This window comes from Poecile atricapillus, chromosome 9, assembly GCF_030490865.1.
Source record: "Poecile atricapillus isolate bPoeAtr1 chromosome 9, bPoeAtr1.hap1, whole genome shotgun sequence".
NCBI lineage: Eukaryota > Metazoa > Chordata > Aves > Passeriformes > Paridae > Poecile > Poecile atricapillus.
Window position 1 is genome coordinate 12,617,399 of NC_081257.1, and position 20,814 is coordinate 12,638,212.

Here is a 20,814-nt window from a genome sequence, read left to right on the forward strand (position 1 = left end):
CCGCTCACGGGACCCTGACGTCACCGCGCACGGCCCCACGTGACCGCGGGGGCCCGCCCGCCATGTTAGGTGGCCGAGGCTGGGCCCGTGTCCGTTTGTGGAAAATAAATGTTTGTGGAAAATAAATGTTTGTGGAAAATAAATGTTTGTGGTAGCACCGGAGCCCGCACGGAGGGGAGCGACGGGAACGGACCTGCCTCTCCCGCGGCCTTCCATCGCAGCGGGGCACTGAACACCTCCGCCTTTCCTGAGGGGAGGAGGAAAGGGCCACAGAAACCTTCGTGCTTTCAGAAATAAAGGATGGGGACGCACAGGGACAAATCTGTTCTTTGGTGTCTTCTAAAATGTATTGAAGAACTAGCACGAAGTCCTCTACAGTTAAATTCGTATGTGAACACCTTAGTTATTGCTATTATAAATAGGCTGCATTTTAGATTATATATATTTAATACTTATAAATAGGGTAGTAGCAACAGCACTTGTCAGAAAAGAAGATAAAAGATGCCAGTTGTATATGCATTCGGATGGATTAACTAGGCAATTTTCAGCACCAAGACCAATAGTGCAGGCAAATAAATTGGGAGCCTCTGAAGTCTCTGGATCTTAATTCATGGGATAACAACAATGCTGGTGGTACAAGTGAAACCCATATTTTCTACCCTATGTTGACAGCAAGTTCATTTTGTTACTCAGCAATTACTTCATATTATTATTCATCCAAGTCATTTGACTGCTGTGGGTTTAGTTAGCTTGTGAACTCAGGAAAGCAACCATGGGGAAAAAGTATTTTTAAAGCTAATGAAAGATAATAAAGCACCAAGGCTATTTCCAGCAATATTGAAAAGAAAATCACACAATCACAGACTTGTTGGGGCTGGAAGAGATCATCCATCTCAGCCCCCTACCAAGGCAGGTCACCCAGGGCAGGTGACACAAGAACACATCCAGGCAATGCTTGAATGTCTCTGGAGACTCCATGCCCTTCCTGGGCAGTTGTTCTCATGCTCTGCCACCCTCAATGTGAAGAAATTATTTCTCATGTTGAGATGGAAGTTCTTGAATTTTCATTGATGGCCTTTGCTCTTAGTCCTGTCACTGGGCACCACCAAAAAGAGCCTAGCACTATACTGCTGGTACCTATCTTTGAGATATTTGGATTAGAGATCCCCTCTCAGTCTTCTCCAGACTACACAGGCCCAGCTGCCCAGTCTCTCCTCATAAGACAAATGCTCCAGACTCCTCTAGAGAAGGGAACTTTTAGCAACAGTTTATTGGTGCTTTTAGGGTGCCCCATTAGATGCAAAGAGCTGCAGAAAAACACGGTACCCATTAAAATACAGACTGGACAAAAGAGGAAAAGGCCTCAGCACATCAGCAGCTGGTGGAGTAGAGCACTGGCTTGTCCCAGTCCTTGCCTTTAACAGGAGACCCACATGCTGGGTTACGAGCAGATATTAATGGCAAATTACTGAGTGTTCCTCAGCTCTCTTTTCCTAAAAGTTTCCTTTTCTAAATTTTCTTTTAAACAATATGAATAGCAAACAAAATCTGTGAGTGAAATTTCTTCCTGTACTGCAGAGCAATCCTGGCAGCACCTATTTACAGACCTTTATGCAGAACTCCAAAAAAGGTTCCTCTGCCACTTGCTCTTGACACGACCAACAGATGCTGCCCGATCCTTGGTGGGAAAACAGCATTTTCTTAAGCTGATGAGGCAAGATCCTGCTTGCCTCAAAGAACATACAGATCCTGGCACTCTGGAGGACCAGGTCCCTGCTATCTAGGATGGGAGCTACATTCATAGTGGCAGAGTGAAAGCAGGAGGATGGTGGAAACGAGGTGGCAAATGGAAGTATACCCCCCCTCCCCATCAAAATAAACACGTGCCCTGGGGAACACCAGAGTGTGCTGCAGTGAGCAGCCCAGCACACTGAGTTTCAGCAGCCTTTGAAGGAAGCTAGAAAATGTCCAACCCCAGTGAAAACCCATAAAAACTGATCAGTTTGAAACCAAATGCCAGTTGTTCCAAATCACTTACACTGCTCTGAAGAAATCCATTCTCTATCCTTGAGGGGCATTCACACAGCTGAGGGGATTTCTGAGGTTACAGTAACAGGTCTTTAGACATTTACTGGTGCAGAAACCTCAACCTATTTCATGCACTCATTCCTCTAAACCAGGAAGTGAGAATGTCTCCTGCTTTGATTTTCTTCCTTTTGTGTCACCTAATCTCTATTTACTAATCTTCCTGATCCAATTAGAGACAATAAAACATTATATGTCTGACACCACCTCTTTGGTTTTGTCCTTGGACCAAAAGAGCCCCTCCCTTTCCCTTCTCATCCATAAGATGACGTAGTGAACAACGGTACAAAAACACCTGCAGAGAGGCCCAGGGAGGTCATCAGCACCTACAGATCCCTGACATGAGCTGAGAGCATCTGAGATTCCCCACAGTGCTTAATGTATTCAGCCTCTTCTGTGGACACACAGCTGCCCCACCCCTGGCCACCTGTGACATTAAAAGCTCAGGGAGAGTCCCCTTATTCCCCTGATATTTGGTCAGCATATTTCAACTCTTCAGAGTCCTGCAGTCCCTCCTCACCATAGCTGGGAACAGCCTTGGGACACTTCTTTGCCTCTGTGCACAGAAAGATGTAGCTCCAGCCTGTGGTGGCTGTGCCTCAGTAAAAACTGACTGTCCAGAGCTTCCTTTGTGTAGCTGTCCTCTCTCAGTTGGCTGTGCAATGCTTTCCCTTGTCACCTTTGGCCTTCCAGACCAGCTTCCTCAAATTCTCATTACAGTGATCTAACATATGAAAATTTAAAAAGGGAACTAAAATGCAGTAAACACACAAAATGTTGCTTTGGTACTCCAAGCTTTGTCATACTTTTGATTTATCTTGTCTACAGCAGATTCCCTCTGCTTCTGATGGAATTTTGTTCATTAGAAATCTGCTATTGCATGACCACCTATGCATTTCCATTGGCAAGAGCACAGCCCCAGTCTTTTCCCTGCCCTGTCCCCTAATCCCTGCCTGCAGTACAAATACTGCTCTGGTAATCTACTAATCCTTTCCCCTCTGCAATCCTCTGATAGTTTCCAAGTCATAGAGCAGCATCACATGAAAACAAAAAGGTAGCTCTGGACAAGACTTGATTACCAGATACCAACTGGGGGAAGCAACTGCAGTCATTTTATTTCATGGCAGATCTCCAGTCTGTGATGCAGAGGACATTGAACACAGTGCAGGGATTATGTTTGTGCTCAGAAAATGCATCTGCTGGAGGGTGAACATCTTAAAGACAGAGCACTGGTACAGGGTCTAAATGCAGCCATTGAAGCCTGAGTCCCACAGGAATGGTGGGGCCATCCTGCAGTGATGCAGAGCCTGATTGTGCCAAATCCCCTCACACCAGACCCGAGAGACACATAAAAGAAATGGTTTTGGACTCTTTTGACAGCTTCTCTCTGTTCAATAGCAACAGCCACAAAACCACTGCATCTCTTTGATACTGGGAGGTGGCAATGCTGGCACCTTCCCTTAAGATGCCAGCTCACTCCCTGAGATGAGAAGGTCCAAACACCTGCTCTGCCTTTGAGTCAGCCTCCTGCAGAGGCTGTGGACAACATGCTGAGCACAGGAGATATCTGTAGACAAAAATCTATGTTGGCCTTGGCAAGACAGGCATGGAGAAACAACTGCATGCTGCTGGTCATGATGTAAGGTGGGCAATCACACGGCTTTGTGTTTACTGTTGCTACCTGGGCCTAGACTGGTGGAAACCAAAGCCCATGGAAAAGTTAAGTGTCACAGGGGAAGGGTTGTTTCTGGGGCCCAGATTTTGTGCTCAGGGCCAGAGAGGCATCCACATCTTATTTTTAACCATAAACCCATGAGGCTTATTATTGTCACACAAATAGTGACAATCACCTCAGCCTCCTGCAGGTCTCCCAGCTGCCCTGCCTCCCCAGCTACAGAGGTTCTCCAACACCACCATCACCTTCCTACTTTTAAAGCCAGTCCTAAATACCAGATAATTATTTTTTTACAGCTGCATTGGGAGGTATGCCAGGTAATTTCATATGATTGTTCTCATACTCAATTGGAGAAGATGATCCAGAGAGTGAAGTAATTTCCCTGAGGCCAGAGTGAGTCAGATCCGTGTCCCTCTAAACACAGACATTTCTGAGAGGCTTTTTAAACCATAGGAATGGTTAAAAATAGATACAGAGAGAGGTGAACAGCCAGCACAAAACTGCGCAGGCCTTTGCAGAACTGGCCTTCTTTCAGGGATCAAGGTTTTGTATGAGTGTGTTACCAAAGCAGCAGGTTCTATGAGCTGTTACTTACCAAGCACTGAAGCCTTCACAGTGAAGATCTAGGGAGCCTGAGAGCTCTCAGCTCATGCCATTAGTGGCTTTTAAGCTGTGAGGGCAGACAGGACAGGCTGATGGCTGGCAGGGCCTGGAACACTTTGTAAGACCCACAGCTGGTGCCACTGCTCTTCTCTGCATGGGGTGCCGTGCAATGGGGTGGACCAGCTCTGCATCCAGGCTTTTGGTGGCAAAGGTAGCCATGTCATGCTGTTGTTGCACCCAGAATGTGTCATAGGACAGGAGCCTGGTGCCACATGACCACTGTGAGTGGGACACTTTGTGGGACAGGTGACTTGCATGTTACTTCTTCCTTAACAGTGAGTCAGCGCCAAAACATGTCCCAAAGACAGCTCTGTGGGTAGGAACCAAACTGGCTGCATTGTAGCACACTCTCTAGGGTCTGCAGGTCCATCCTGGATCCTAAGAGACAGGGGTTGTCTGCAGAGGCCTAGGAAGTTCCTCTGGGACCTTCCATGGGAAGGACACAGACATGTCCCACAGCAGGATTCCCACCTCAAACACCAGGCACCCCTCTGCAAGCACGAGGTGCTGTATATTAGCTTCAGATTAGCTATCTGCTTCAGCTCTTTTCAAGTGACAGATTTTCACAATACCCTCTTGTCTGCTCTAAAAGGAGAAGCAAATCCTGTATCAATGGTAACCACAAGAAGCCGGTATAATTTTGAGTGCATGTTTTCAAAAACTGTGACAAAGATACTCAGCCTTGAAGGATAAGGGTGTGTGGGCAGTGAGGTTTGCTTTGCTTTTATCTTGGACAACACTTTTCAATGCCTGGTACCTCAGCAGCTGCATTTCTGACCCCAAGGAGTTATGACTCACTGTTTGCAAATCTCTGAGCCACCAAATTGAAGGTATGCCTTGCAAAGCATGATCCTAAACTGAAATGCTTCTAAGTGGGTGTTACAGTTCCAGTTATTCTATTCCAGCACTCAGGGCTGGCTCCCTATCACTGCCTAAATTTCTGGAAAATAGAAATCAGCACTTCTTACTTTGTTTAGATAAACAGGATCTCTCTAGGTTTGTCTTCCTCAGTGAAGCTCTCAACCAACCTATGAGCAATGAGGCTACAGAAGATGCATTATCCCACCTGCAACAGCCCAGTGCCAGCCTGAGGAATATCTGTTCTGCCCAGTTGCTTCAGACACCAACATCAGAGCTGGGGCTGGCCTTCTGGGGGCTAAGGCTGTCTTTTGGGGTGACCTGTGTGGGGTTAAGTGAGCCACTGGCTGCCATCCTTGCTATTGGAGTGGATCAGTTCTGCAGTACAAATACTGCTCTGGTAATCTACTAATTAGTAGATCAGTAGATCAGTTCACTGGACAAACAACACAAATATCTTATCAAATATTTCTTAGCAGGCAGGAGAGCTATGTGTGAGGGAGCCCAAGGCCTTCAGAGAAATTAATAAGAACAAATGACCAAAAGACCCTCGTGTTTCTTTTTTACTTGATAATTGATGTTTTTCTTACCAGGAAAGTGACTGCATTCACTACTGCAGATCAATGCTGTTCAGAAGGGGTTAATGCTCCCTCTTTGGGAGACCTGTGACGGGATGGAATCATCACCATTCATCTGGAAGGGCATGATGAGGTTATCTCTTGAGAAGGGGCTACTGCTGACCACCACATCCACACATGCCAAGGTCCATGAACAGCTGGGCTTGGGTCAGAGGTTTTGATTCAGCCAGGCAGGGGCTCAGGGGTGCCTTTGCTGGAGAAATGTAGATCCCAGCTGGCACTTGACAAAGCGTGATCCAGGAAAGTCTCTGCTATTGCATTCAAAAATTTAGTAACCTGGTAAGAAATCTGCATTATCTCCCTGCTTGAACTCAGGGCTCTTGGAGGGAGCAAAAGAGCTGCCAATCTATAAATGACCCCCTCTTGTTTGCTGTCAGCGGGATCCTCAGCTTCCTGCTGTGTGTGGCAGATCCTGCAAAACTGAAGCTTTAAAATCCAAGTTTAAACTCTACATGAACAACAGGCTCCTAAGTAGATACACCAGCATGTGCTTCCCTTTCCAAAACCCAGCTGAGAAAAAGAAGTTGCTCCACGTGAAGATAGCAACTCCCTTATTGTGCGGAGTGGCCAGTGACAATTACTTGCCAGACTTCATTGCCACTGAGGACAGTATCATGGACCACAGGACTGTGCCGTTCTCAGCTGAGTCCTGGCACCACATTTGCCAGCCGTAAAGGGTCAGAAGGAAAAATGCAACAGCACTTATCAGAGAGATGGACACTAAATCCCACGGTGGTGCCGTGGCACCGGGGCGCTGCACCACTGCATAGCCTTTCCTTCACCTTCCGTCCTTTATTCCGGGGACAAACCACCTCCTGAAGTGACCCCAACAGAGGCACTGCACGCCCCCGAGCCTGGCAGGCAGCGGGAAGGCACAATGAAACCTGCAGATCCCTGCAGCCCGCTGGGATGGAGGTGCCCGCTCCCCTCGCAGGTCCGGGCGGCTCTTGCCTATCACAGCAGCCTCACCGGGACTGTTGTCGGGATCCTGCGGGAGGGAGCTGGGTCCTGCCGGGCATTAATTGTTGTCATTGCCACGGTGAGGCTGCGGCGATCGGGGCGGGGCCGGGGCCGGGAAGAGGCTCCGCCCCGCCGCGCCCCCGCCCGGCCGGCGCGCCACCGGCGCCCCCTGGCGGCGACACGCGGACATGGCGGGGGGCTGGGGGGACATGGCCGAGGGGACATGGCGTGTCGAGGGGCAGGGGAGGCTTTTTGTCACCCCTCACAGTGGGAACCGGCTCCATCGCCCAGTCTGAGCGAGGCAGAAGTGTCACCGCTGCCTGCAGCTGCCGGTCAGGACCCCAGCACGCCCAGCCCACATCAGGCATCCCAGCACCAACCTCTCAGGTGCTCCTACCTTGATTCCGCTGTGGGCTCTCTCAATGTATTTATCTCTGTGATTTCAGTCAAACGCGGGTGCTGTTGCCTCCATCACTGGCCTTGGGAGGTTGCGGCCCTGGGGCAAACAAGCAGATGGAGGGGGGTGTAATTCTGTGTCGAGCCGTGCAAGGGTTTGCTCATCTGCAGCACAAGGGTGAGATTAAGCTGCTGCCCCACGAGCCAGCAGGTCTCCGCTCTACCCATCGCTGGGACTCCAAGCTTCCTCCTCTGGAGCCTGGAAGGACAGCAGGTTCCCTGCCTCCTTGGTTCTCAGTGACAGGCAGCATCTGTCTTTTCTGAGATATGCACTTTTGCGCTCCTCTCTGCCCCTCTGGCTTTGCAGATGCCAGTCCACCGAAGTCATTTTCAAGCAGTGGGTGTACCTAGGTCCTGTGTGAACTGAAGTACTTGAGTGGCAGCCCTGATCACACCTTCATTTTTTATTTTTTATTTTTATTTTTATATAGTTAAAACAGCACTGTTCCCTCTATCCAAAACATGCTCTGGTCCTGTGATAAAATCCAGACCCACCCAGCCCAAAGCAGCTCTCCTTGTGTGGACCACATCCCTTGCTCAGGTTTTGCAATTTAATTGTACACGTGTAGCAGATTTTTTTCATTCACAGCCTGACAGTGCCTGCCTATGGCTATTTCAGTTACATTTTTAATAAGCTGTAAGAAGAGTTGAAAGTACTTTTTAAAGTGATGAAGTGTCCTCTTTTCCATAATTTTTTTCTCCTTATTCAACAGCACTTATGACACAGTGATCTCAGCCCTAGCAGGACTCACAGATGCTCTCCCACATTCTTCTAGGAGGTTTTCCTTGTGTGTTTCCCAATGCTTTATACAACTGCTGTGCGCAGGCACTTTTTTCATTATTTTTTCCTGAGTTTTGTGGTCTGACAAGGAGAGAAAAAGAGATTTTTTTTTAAAAACAGGAAAATTTATTTTAAAGAAAGGTGAATACTATAAGGAGTAGAGAGGGAGGAGCTACTGCAGATAATTAACTTGAAAAAATTCCAGAGGAGCAGTCCCTCGACAGACAGTGCCCCATCACCACTCCTTCTCTGCCAAGGCAGGATGTGTTTTCAAAGTAGCTGAACAAAGATTAAGAGCCAAGCTCCAACCAGCCTCCTAAGTCCACCATTCCATAGAAATCACAGGCAAACCCCAAATAAGAATAACAGTTTGTTTTCCTCGGCTCAGTGTGAGTTGTGCTGAGAGCTAAAAAATCAGTCTGTAAAAATAATGAAACTGGAAGACTGTTGTTCTTCTTTTTCTTCAGTTGCTTTTTGAGGGCATTAGCAAGGCTAAACAAACTCTGCCATCACTCAGCCTCTCCATACCTGTGCTCTCATGGCTGGCAACTGCAACACCTTGCTCAGGACTGAATAAAGAGAGAGAAATATTCTCTGCCTCCCATTAGCAGCCAACAGGCTGATATTACCTACACAAGGTTAAGTGGTGAAACATCAATAAAATCTGAAGGAGGGAGGTTTTTTCAGATTTGTATTAAAATCTTCAAGGCCTTGCCAGGATGACTTCTGCTATACATGCACAGCCCTGTTTACTCTCTCCTGTCCCTGACCTGGGCTCCTCAAAGAGCAATACATTGTATCATGATTGCTGCATATTTCTGGTGCAAGATCCCCACTGGTAGGAGAACCACACCAGAACAAATCTTGGTCCCTGCTGCTACAGGCTTCAGAGTGCTTCTGTGGTCACAGCCAGCCCACTCCTTTAGAAAACAACTTCTCCTTCCCTCTTTGAGAACAAATTGCTCCAACAGATGACACAGCTCTGAGTTTGGCATCAGTCCTGTAAAAACAGAGGAATGCAGAGCTTTTCCTGGGGTGCGGTTCTGTTCATGGCCTACCCTGCCAGAGGCGTTTATTAGACCATGTTGGTCCCTCAGCCCTGGCAGATGGCTGGGCTGGCAGTGGCTCCATCGTGGTTGTTCCCCTCCCACTGCTCTGAGGTCCTGAGGGTGACATGCTCTCCTCACAGCACATGGGGAACTGGGACGCTCTGCAGTGCTTGGATGGCAGCAGGGTCTGGTAACCTCTCATGCTGCTTCCTGACCTGCAGCTCTCTGGGACAGTACTGCTGGAGGGGGAGAGAACAAAAAAAAAACATATAAAGAGAGAAAAAGCAGTTCTGAACTCCTGTCTCTCTATGTTACTTGGCACCAGGCCTCGGTAGCCAGATTTGCACGCAGGCACTGCACCCTGTCCCTGCTGAACACAGCCTGCAAGCTGTCCCCGAGCTGTCCCTGGAGCTATCCCTGGAGCTGTCCCAGCCACCATCACACCCAGCCAGGGGCCACGAGCAGCTGTGACTGACCCCCTGCATGAAGAACAGCCTGGCACTGCTCACAGGGTAGTGGCAAGAGGGGCCTGCAGAGCCAAACGCAGCCTTGAACAATCCCAAAGAGCCAAACTCAGCCTTGAACAAGCCCAAAGGCAGCACCTTTTCAACCAAAGACAAATTTAGTCTATGTGGTAGGGCTGAAGTCTTGAAAGAGATGATGCACAAGCTCAGGATGACTTAATTATCACAATTTGGAATGGATCCAAACACAGGGTTAGTGTAGGTTTAGAACTCGCCAGGATCTGGGATGGGTCACATACTGAAACTGGCATTCGCCAGCAAGGTCAAATCCAGACTCTGGGATGAACCCATTGGAGAGCAACTTTTGGCCTGGGATGTAACAACTGAAGTCAAATTATTTCCAGGCATAAGGGACATATGCATTTATTTCTTTCCCTCCCTTTATCAAGAGAAGTTGCCCTAAGGGAGGGGGAAATAAGAGCTGGAGCCGTGTGTGTTATTAAAGAGGCCGACTGGAGTTCATTTATTCCGTGTGACACATGGAAAGACAGTGACAGCCATTCCTAGCAGAGGAACTTGTAAACCCAACCTAGACAAGTGAAGGGAGTTCCCAGATGCAGCACCACTGGCCACCCTTTAATTAGAGGTGGCTGTTTTGCTCAGCCCCTCATGTTTCATGCCAGTTCCAGGCCCCAAAGCCCAGGTCTTTGGAGACGGCCAAGATAAACAGGCTTTTCCTGGAGAGCAGAGGGACCCAGAACATTTTCCTGGCTAGAAACATGAAGCTGAGGAGGTGGAACCCGCCCCTGCAGGCATCTCCTGCTGTGCTGGTGTAAGAGAACACCACTGTCACCCGAAACACAGTGACAGAACTACCTGCTTGTGCTGGGATATGCTTACAGGGCAAGTTGCCAAATTCACAGGCCTGGTGTCTGCATAAATCAAAGGGAAATGGAAGTAGTTTGCCAAGAAAATTTCCATGACAGGAATTTGGGGGGCGGTGGGGTGGTAAGGGAAGAAAAGGAAGGCTAGCTGAGAAATTATGCTGTTTTGAACATAGCACACCAGGAGACATCCCATTCTATTTAGCCTTTGCCAAGGGGCTATTTGATTCCGTATCCAAACAAATAATATAGGAAATCCTCTTCCGATACTTGGCAATCTCAGGCCAAATCAAAGAATTATCTCTGTGACTTGTATTAGGATCTTAAAGAAAGATTGAGTCCTGGATCTCATTATGCAAACATGAAAGGTCTGTTGTCCCACAGGGCTCACAGGCAAAACCCTGCTCCAGCAATCACAGCAGACAACATCCGTTCCTTGCTTTTATCTTCCTTAGATGTTTGGGAATACGGTGTCAATCACCTCTTCCCCAGTCATGTGTTAAACCACTAACATTTTCCTTTCCCCAGCTGCCTGAAGTCAGGGCTGGTTACCGTACCTTGGCTACCCGCAGCACTTCTACTCTAGCATCGCCTAGCTGTCAAGTTTCTGTGGTTTTTTTTTTTTAACTGAAAATTTGGGTTCACCTTAAACTCTCTTTGTGTTAAACCTCACCTTCCAGAACAACAACGCCAGCAAGATGAACTGTCCCAATTTGAGGCTCATTAATTAACAGCATAATCAAAAGCACCAAAGTCCATCCCTTTGCAGTGCCAGGTGCTATATCCCAGTATATCCACACCGACAGCTCCAGCGGGCTGTGCTATATGCCCAACACTTCCACCAGGATTGACACCTCTGGCCCCTGGAAGCCCAGGCAGGAACCGGCCACTGCTAAAAACATGGAGAAACAGCTGCTTTGTGCCGTGGCAGGAGAGGAGGCTGAGGAGCACCTGAGAGCCCAGAGCATCGCGTAATATTCCTTATAGTTGTTTTTTCGCTCTTTTTTCGGGCAGAAAAAGAAGTGGGAAACTCCAGTAAGGCCAAAAAAGCAGCGCTTGACCGCCCCGAGGCCTGCCCAGGCCTGGGAGCTCAGCAAGGGCTCGGCCTAGCGCCCCGCGGGAACACCCAAGCTCGCCGACAGAGCCGGGGCGCCGGGAACCGCCAGAACTGCGCGAAGCCGAAACCATCCCCGGGACTCTGGAATAGCCCGCCCAGCTTCCCTCCTCAGGCACCGCGGAACGGGGGTAGGAGGCGGGGGCGGGCCTCCAGCGCCGCTGGGCGCCGCCATAGCGAGCCTCCTTCCCTATTGGACGCCGCCATAGCGAGCCTCCTCCCCTACTGGGCGCCGCCATCTTGTACCGTGCCCGTACAGCGCGGGCGCCGCCATCTTGTGCCCTCCCCGCGCGGTGTGCCGGCCATGGCGGGACTGCTGTGCCGCCTCCTGCTCTTCTGCCTGGCGGCCGCCGGGACCAGCGCTAATTTAGTGCTGGAAGAGGTGCGGCGCTCGCTGGACCTCAGCACGCACCTGGCCAAGATCTCGGCCGAGCTCAGCCTCGCCAATGCACCGGGTGGCGCGGCCGCCTCTGCCTTCCTGCTGGCGCTGGAGCCCGGGCTGGAGCCCCGCCTGGCCCACCTGGGCGTGCAGGTGAGTGTGAGGAGAAGGCACCGGGCGCCGCGCCCGGGGGACCGCGGGAGCTGCCCGGCCCTGCGCCCGAAGGGACACGTCGGCACTGGCGGCCCTGAGTGGCGCTCCCGGATCCCGGCAGCCGGACGGCAGTGGTGGGGGTGTGTCGCGGCGGGAGGGCGGAGGTGGGAGGCGATGAGAGGGGAGATTCACGGCTGGGTGGGGGGCCCGGCCCTTACCCACAGCAGGGTCGGAGGAGCAGTAGGACGGTGCTTCCTTCTGTCCTAGTCCCAGAAGTATTGTCACTTTAGATATACTCTACATACAGCAGAGAGAGGTACAGACGGTGCTGTATAGTATATCTGTATACAGAGTTCTGTAGTATACCTCAACTCAAGCCATATTCCCGGAGGCTTGCTCACTTCCCAGTCACAAGGGAAATCACAAAAGCATTCGATCAGTATTTTCATTTGTGCAAGTTAGTGTGATTGTGCTGGCTTGGGAACCAGGATGATGGAACATGGAAATATAAGAGTTACCAGAAACTTCCAGTATATGTTTTTTCCACTCTGACCACACTGCAATTGGTATTCATGAACAACATTATAAAAGGGCCTTTAAATTTTTTTTTCTTACTACATTAGTTATATATAAGCTTTCTGGGGGACATCCTCCTAAAAACTCCTTAGAAACTTTGCCCTGGATGTGTTGAGTCTTTCAAATAGCAGCATACTGATCCCATTTGTTGTTTGGGTACAGGTGAAAGGTGAGGAAGAGGAGGAGAACACCTTGGAAGTGAAAGAGACTAAAGTTAAGGGCAAAAGGTGAGTGTCACTCTCTAAGGTCAATACCCAGAGTTGTGCATAGAGGGGGTTCATAATTGTCCTCACAGTGAAGCAGAGTTCCCCCAGTTCCATGTACTTAGAGATCACGAATGTTTTCCTCCTCAGCTGTGCTCAGTCTCTTGTACTCAGTGCCTTGAGTAATGCCCTGGCCCCCTGGGACACCAGGTGAGAGAAGCATTTGGTCATGCTCTTACCCACTACTCCATTTTGAGCTCTCAGATGGTTGGCAGTGGTGACTACAGAGAGTTTAGTGCCCTGTGGCTGTGCCCTGTAGAGCACCACAGAGCACTGCCTGCTGTGACCCAGTGCAGGCTCTTCCTGCTGCTGTGAGAGAGGATGTTTGCATCAGGCTCTGTACTGCCAAGCTTGGAATATTATGTAGGTGCTGCAGGCAGGTGTTTTCTGAGCCACGAGAGGTGAGAGTTGCCTGTAAAGTGACTTTACCACTTTACCCAGTGCAGCTGGGTTTCGAGAGTGCAATAGCTGTGGAGTTAAGTTGCCAGGGTAGACCGTGGCTTCTGACATGGCTGGATGTCTCATGTGATTCTGCCCTTGGGCCACCAGGCATGACATGAAGTATGTTTGCTTCTGGCATCACCTCAGTCTGTCCAGTGCATCCTTACAGATTTGGTGGAGTCCCGATGCATTCTCTAGAACCGCAGTCCAAAACCTTGCTCCCATTCTGGCCATTCCTTAATTTCAGATTCTGTGGGCAAAAGTCTGAGAGTGAACAGGTTTTGTGGGAGCAGGTGCTTAAGATGTTTGTGATTTGTCTTCTGGACTTGTGCTTGTGCTTCCTTTGATGCAGATCATTCCTGTAATCTGGAGAAGAATGGAAGAAACTCTTGCTGAAGCTTTATAAGTGCAGGATTAGGGAGGAGTCAAAAATGGAGCTAGGTGTTTTTTTGTGAACCAGAGACTGTAACTGTGCCTGGACACTGTTCAGGCTGTGCTGCTTCCCCAGCACAGCAATCACACTTGCTGGGACAAGACATATCTATGTCTTGGAGAGGCAAGTAAAATACCTGCCCAAATCACACAGTACACATGTGATACATGGTTGCCTGTCCACAAGGGATGTTGCAGTGAGTGGATCTGAATGCTCTTTCAAAGGAGATCCCACATGACTTACTGGTTCTTGTCCTTTCCAGTGGGAAATTCTTCTCAGTGAAGCTGCCATCTCCTTTGGCCCCAGGAGCCAAGATCCGTGTCTCTGTTGAAATGGTTTTCACGCACGTCTTGCAGCCCTATCCCACCCACATCACCCAAAGCGAAAAGCAGTTTGTGGTCTTTGAAGGAAATCACTATTTTTACTCACCGTATGTCACCAAGACCCAAACAACCCGTGTCAAACTGGCCTCCAGGAATGTGGAGAGTTACACCAAGCTGGGAAATCCTTCTCGCACTGAGGACATGATTGAATATGGCCCCTTCAAGGACATCCCTCCATACAGCCAGGTAAATTTCTGTGCAAAGGTGTTGTGGCTCTGCAGAGAGCATTTTCCAGACACAGAAGATATGTCTCAGAGGCTGGAGAGTGGGAAGCAGAGGCTTTCACATAGAAATCACAGGTCAACCATGAGTTAGACTGTGTGCAGGCCAGGAACATGTGCATCTGCGAAGAGGGTTCTCTGTGGCACAAGGAATGGATTACTGTGAGGGGAGCTTGCTTCTTACTTTAGGTCTGACAGTTTATCTTTTTTCCCCTCACTAGGACACTCTGAAGGTGCACTATGAAAATAACAGTCCATTCCTGACCATCACCAGCATGACACGAGTCATTGAGGTGTCTCACTGGGGTAACATTGCGGTTGAAGAGACGGTTGATTTAAAGCACACAGGAGCAGTGCTGAAAGGGCCTTTCTCCAGATACGACTACCAGAGACAGCCAGACAGTGGGATCTCTTCTGTCAAGTCTTTTAAGGTTGACATTTTGCACATGTATTTTTTATAACTGTGGCTTCCCCGTTTCTTAGATCCCCAGAGGGGAAAAAAATGCAGATGCCTTTTGTAAGATACTAAGATACCCCAGTAATAAGGGAATATTAAAACTGGTCTATTTTCAGAGGAAGCTTGTGCAGGATAGGAATAGCTTTTGGAAGCAGCATGAGGAGGTTATACCCTTTGTTGCATTTGCTGGTCCAACAGACCACTTACAAGGACATGCAGTGTTTCTCCACACTCCCACTCCTTCAATCTCATGGACCTTCTAAATCCCTTACTCGTGTATTGAGATCTCTGCTTTAGGTTTTCCACCATGCAAGGAGCACTCATTCTGTCCCAAGCCCTTTATTTTCAGAGTTGCCTCTCTGTCATATCCTCTTCATGTTGAACTGTATTAATAAGTGGAAAGTCACCCATTCATTCCTTGCTCACGAGGCACTCAACAAGAATTAAAGCTGTGGCTCTGCTAGCCAGATGTAAAAGGTATTATGTGTTCTCATCTGAACCAAAACCACCTCACTGCATGTAGCCTCCAGGATTGTGTAATTCTCTAGGGTGCTGCAGCCAAACAGAAATCTCATTTTGCTGAGTGTAAAGCCAGCAAGCCCAGTCAGGTAGGGCCAAAAGTTGGAGTGAAAAGGGAATTGCTGTCCTGATGGGCATGATGAGTTCCCTTGCTGTCTGGGGAGTTTGAAACTTGGCTGGAGAAAGCACGTTCATTTGGAGACCCAAGTGATTTTAGTGCTGGCAGCCACTTGTGGGATTGCTTATAATAGCACAATTTAACCACTCAGTGCAACTGAATGGCCATTTTGTCATGTCTTATGGGGGAGCACAGTTTCTCAATGCTTACCAGCCTTTATTGGTTTTGTCAGTTTCACTGGAAGTAGCTCCCCTCTGATGCACTCACTGCTGCTTCTCTCCTTACAGACCATTCTCCCAGCTGCTGCTCAGGATGTCTATTACAGAGATGAAATTGGGAACATCTCCACCAGCCACCTTCTTGTCCTGGATGACTCTGTGGAGATGGAGATCCGTCCCCGATTCCCACTTTTTGGGGGATGGAAAACCCATTACATCATTGGCTATAACCTGCCAAGCTACGAATACCTCTACAGTCTTGGTGGGTGGCTGAGGGGAAGGGAATAAAAAATGTCCTCTTGTGTGTTTAAAGGTAGTTGCTGTACAGAAAAGAACTGAAAGCTGTGGTACATAGGACCTTAGCAACAGCAGTTGCCAGCTGTTTTTTCTAGAATATGCAAATCCATCTTTTTTGTGCTTCCTTCAGTTTTTTTGTAGACATCTGGTTAAAATATATCTGAGTGAGCTAGTGCCCCCTGCTGCACAATTATCCATGCAAATTCTGCTCCTGCCTGGGTGGGAGCTGAGCTTCAAGGCTGTCTCTTATTCTCTGAGGAACTGTAACCACTCTTTGTTCTGCACTCTTAGGTGATCAGTATGCCCTGAAGATGAGGTTTGTTGACCACGTGTTTGATGAGCAAGTTACAGACTCTCTGACTGTCAAGATTGTCCTGCCAGAAGGAGCCAAGTAAGTGTGATTCCTCCTGGCTTGTTACTGCAGACAGTGCTGTGTTGATGGCAATTCTCCAGTCTGCTCTAATGGCCTGGGGACAGTGAATCAAAACCATGACTGTGCATATGGAGGAGATCTTGGAACACATCTTTGCTTCCTTGTAGAGCATTGTTTAAACTGCAAGATTGACCTTGTGCTAGAGGCTACAATTGCTTAGACAAGTCCTGGGTTCATCATCTCAAACACCATAGAGTCATATGGGAATGTCTGATTTTATCCACAGGAATATCCATGTGGACAGTCCCTATGAAATCAATCGTGCCTCAGATGAGCTTCACTACACGTATCTGGACACTTTTGGACGTCCCGTTATTGTGGCACACAAGAGCAACCTGGTGGAGCAGCACATCCAGGACATCGTGGTGAGTGTAGCCTCTGAGCAGTTGTGCCTCTTCTGAATTCAGCACCTTGGTTAAAACACCTAAGAAATAAACACTTGCTGGACTGCTTGCGTAGTTCTGCTGCCTGAGGATAGGAGTTAACCCTGCAGTAACACGGGGCACTGCTCAGGGTTTGGAATTTCTCTTGTAGGTTCATTACACTTTCAACAAAATCCTGATGCTGCAAGAGCCTCTCTTGGTGGTTGGAGCCTTTTACATCTTGTTCTTCACTGTGATCGTCTATGTCAGGCTGGATTTCTCCATCACCAAGGTCTGTATGATTCCCTGTGGGAATATAGGCAGATTTCTCAGCTGTTGAATGGTGATTTTTCATACCAGTAATTCTCGCTGAATGTTCTTCCCATTCCAGTGTTTTACTGGTTGTTTAAAATCTTGAGCATTGCTGCTCCTGTAGGGCTGATCTGGTGTCATAAAGCTAACTAGAGTTTTGCTTGCTGCATAAAAAGGAATCCTGAGAAGAAGGGATGTCTGCAGTTCTCCCTCTGTAGTGTTTTCACTGTTAAACTATTTGTTGGACTTGACTGAGTGCTGAAAGGTGCTTCCCCTAATCAGTACTTGCACCATGCATCTAATTACTCAGTTAACTTAATTGCAAAGGGAAAAGTTTCTGTAACAGTCCTGTGGCAGATTGCAGGCCTGGCTTGGTGCAGGTCAAAGATATGACTGCTTTGATCTTCCCTTCTGTCCTCTTGCAGGATCCAGCTGCTGAAGCCAGGATGAAGGTTGCCTGCATCACAGAGCAGGTGCTTACTCTGGTGAACAAGAGGCTTGGGCTGTACCGTCACTTCGATGAAGCAGTGAATAAATACAAGCAGTCACGGGACATCTCCACCCTGAACAGTGGCAAAAAGTCTTTGGAGATGGAGCACAAGGCCCTGACAAATGAAATAGCTTCTCTGCAGTCTAAACTAAAGACAGAAGGCTCTGACTTATGTGATAAAGTAAGAAATTCAAATTTGTTTTATAAGCTCTCCTGTTCTCGGCTCTGTCAAATATTCTGCATGAGTTTTAATTGGGGGTTTAGTTTCTGCAGCTAGTCTGGGTTGGGTTTTTTCATCTGAAAATGGCTTAATCTCTGCAAGGGCATGTGAATAGTGTTATTTTTGCAGTAATCTAACTTATGCAGCCATGTAAGTGTTGTTGGTAAACAGATGCTTGTGCTCTTTCTTAAGCAGCCCTTGAAACAGCTGCATTTGTACAGATTAATGCTTTTGTAACACAATCCTGATGCTTCTGATTGTGCTCATGGCAGTGACACTTAAGCAAAAATGGAAACTATCAACACATTAACAGTTCTAACTCTACTACTCACACCACTCAACCTCCCTCATCTCTTATTTTCTTGCACATTTGCATTTGGTGCTGACAGAATTTTGGTAACATGATGCTCCTCTGGGGATGTTTTGCTTTTCCATGTTGAAAACCATGGCACAATGAAAACACACCCACTATCCTTCCCTTTAATATATTTTACCTGAAACAGCCACTTAACCCCAAGTGAGGGACACTTCAGTCTCTAAGGTCCATTTAAGCAACAGCCACCTTGATTAAATCGTTGCAGACCTACCACTCACTATGAACATTAACTGTAGGGACACAGCTTCCAGCTGTCAGAGCTGTGATTTAGCTTGAAACCTTTAAAATCCATCATTAAATACACTTTAACAGTCTCTTGCCAGTATGGCTCCTGGCTCCTTGAAGTCCCTTTTATCTGCACTCCTTAGTTACCCATTCATGGAATATTCCTCATAATGTCATGGCTCAGGAGGCGACTTTCAGGGATCGGAGATGTTTCTACTAAGCACTGACTTCATCTTTTGCTATCATCTGCCATCTCTTCTATTCCAGTTTCACTGTAAGGACTTTTTTTGTTCTGTTTTGTCTCCTCTAATACTTCCTTGGTTTGTCACCCTGCCAGGTAAGTGAGATTCAGAAGCTGGATGGCCAAGTAAAGGAGCTGGTTCTGAAGTCGTCAGTAGAGGCGGAGCGGCTGGTGGCAGGCAAGCTCAAGAAGGACACGTACATCGAGAACGAGAAGATGCATTCCAACAAGCGTCAGGACCTGGTCTCCAAAATTGACAACATCCTTGATGCGCTGTAACTCTGCTTTAGCAGCTGTGCAGAGGGCAAAGGTATGAAGGGAGATGAGAGTGATACACTTTGAGCCAAAACTCATTCCCAGCAAAATTAGGGGGAAAGTTGATGTGGAATGTCTGAAAGTACATTTTGTTTTTAGATTTTTCTATAGACCCTGTCTGCTCAGCAGCACATGCTGTGCAAGGGACCACACCTTTGTGTTTGGCTGGATAATTGGATTTCTTTCCCAGAGGTGAGACTCAGCCAGGTTATGAAACAGTCTCCCACTTCTGGTTTGCCCTGTATAGATGTGCTCCAAGTAAACCACACAAGGAGCCAGTCTGAGCACAGACACATTCATGGCAAAGCTGAATGTCTCAGCTCTGGAAAGAATAAAAGATACCTTTGTTCTACTTTGAAATAAAACAGTCACTGCCTTGTGTCTATGTGTTGTGCTGGGGGGAGGTGGAGGGGCTGTATGGCCCCATCCTGCCTATGGCTAGGCGGTGCAGTTCTCTGTGGAACAGAGGTCAGCCCTGACCACTCCTGCCCCGTCAGCTATGTGCCCTGACCTGTGTCAGAGATCTTCCACCTCACAAAGCCCTGACCCAGTTAGGGGAGAAGGCCAAGCCCTTGTTTCCCAAGGATGGGCACGCACCTACACCCTTACAGGGAGATAAACAACAGAACCCCTCCTGCTATCCTCTTACTGTGTGACAGAAGTCCCTGCATCCTTTGTGCAGTCCATGTAAGTTTTCACTCAGATACCTTGGGGGGTGTACACAATCCCCTGTTAGTATCAGTCTCCTAAGTTTTTCCTGTGTATCTTTGCCTCAGTTCACTGTCGACTATCCCAGATGTGGCTGCTGGGACAGCAATGCAGTTCTCCCCTACTGCCTTTGCCTGGCATAGTTGTTTGGATCAAAGTGGTTAGAGACCCTCATACAGAAAAAACCAGAAGGGCCGAAGGGGCTGTATGTCCCTCTGTTTGCCCTGACCTGCAGGTGGTGGCAGCTGCCTGTGGGTGGGTGCATGTACAGGGCAGGGCTGGTAAGTGGTGTGCAGCCTTCTCCACTGGGCACCTGCAGCTTCCTGTGGGAAGCAGACTCTGGCGCGTTTGGAGGTTGCCTGCAGACCTGGCAAAGCACATGGCTGCCCCACAGAGCAGTGGCTCACAAGGAGACTAGTGCCAAATGTGGCTGTGCTGGGGAGTGAAGGTTTGCCACAGTACCTGCACTAGCACCCTGTGAGGCTTGAGACAAACATAGCCGCTATGGCTCAGTGCTGCCTGCAAGTCCTGTGCTTGGAAATGCACAAGCAGCAGGACACTTTTCCAGCCCTTTGGCAGGCTACCTGCGCTGCTGTCCCTCTCTCCTGGACTTACATAGCCCAGGTCTGTCACAGACACATTTGTCTCTGCTCCTTACTGGCCCCTTTTATCTAAGATAAAAAGTTGTCTTTATCCTCTTCTGGGCTATTTTTCTCCTTCTACAGGATGCAGTTAGTTGGAAAGCCCTCTGCCTCAGACCACACAGCTTCCAAAGTGTGGTTTGTTCTGAATGTTTTGTAGCGTGCCTGAGCCCAGGTACCCACCACATTGTCACCAGGTACCAGCTCTGTCCCATGCCCACAAACCTCACCTGGCAGCAGAGTGAGCAAGCCTAAATTCCTGTCGGTCTGCTCCCTGTGCAGGTGCTATGGGGAGCCCTGAGACAATGAGTCCAGCTGCAAATAGCTAAAATCAAATAAATTAATCTATCGAGCCAGAACACACACCATACTCAAGGAATACCAGGTGCATCCAAGGCCAGACAAG

At 48.4% G+C, this 20,814-nt stretch overlaps 1 protein-coding gene across 2 annotated transcripts; it reads left to right on the forward strand.

The window, feature by feature from the left end:
- Positions 1 to 11,868: 11,868 nt before the first annotated feature.
- On the forward strand, positions 11,869 to 19,426 carry RPN1 (ribophorin I). 2 transcript variants are annotated; one of them, XM_058844997.1, is made up of 11 exons: positions 11,869 to 12,159; positions 12,898 to 12,962; positions 14,135 to 14,441; positions 14,698 to 14,907; positions 15,858 to 16,050; positions 16,377 to 16,476; positions 16,745 to 16,883; positions 17,053 to 17,172; positions 17,618 to 17,863; positions 18,841 to 19,054; positions 19,159 to 19,426. In XM_058844997.1, exons 1-10 carry the CDS (start codon positions 11,932 to 11,934, stop codon positions 19,021 to 19,023), a joined length of 1,791 nt encoding a protein of 596 aa, XP_058700980.1. In that variant the 5' UTR covers positions 11,869 to 11,931; the 3' UTR covers positions 19,024 to 19,054; positions 19,159 to 19,426. The 2 variants fall into 2 exon arrangements, with proteins under 2 accessions (XP_058700980.1, XP_058700979.1); XM_058844996.1 differs by having other exon boundaries at positions 18,841 to 19,426.
- The last annotated feature ends 1,388 nt before the right edge of the window (positions 19,427 to 20,814 follow it).

Coding starts and splice junctions, on each gene's coding strand:
- RPN1 (XM_058844996.1), top strand. CDS start 11,932: ATGGCGGGACTGCTGTGCCGCCTCCTGCTCTTCTGCCTGGCGGCCGCC. Junction 14,442..14,697: donor ACATCCCTCCATACAGCCAG/GTAAATTTCTGT, acceptor TCCCCTCACTAG/GACACTCTGAAGGTGCACTA. Junction 14,908..15,857: donor CTTCTGTCAAGTCTTTTAAG/GTTGACATTTTG, acceptor CTCTCCTTACAG/ACCATTCTCCCAGCTGCTGC.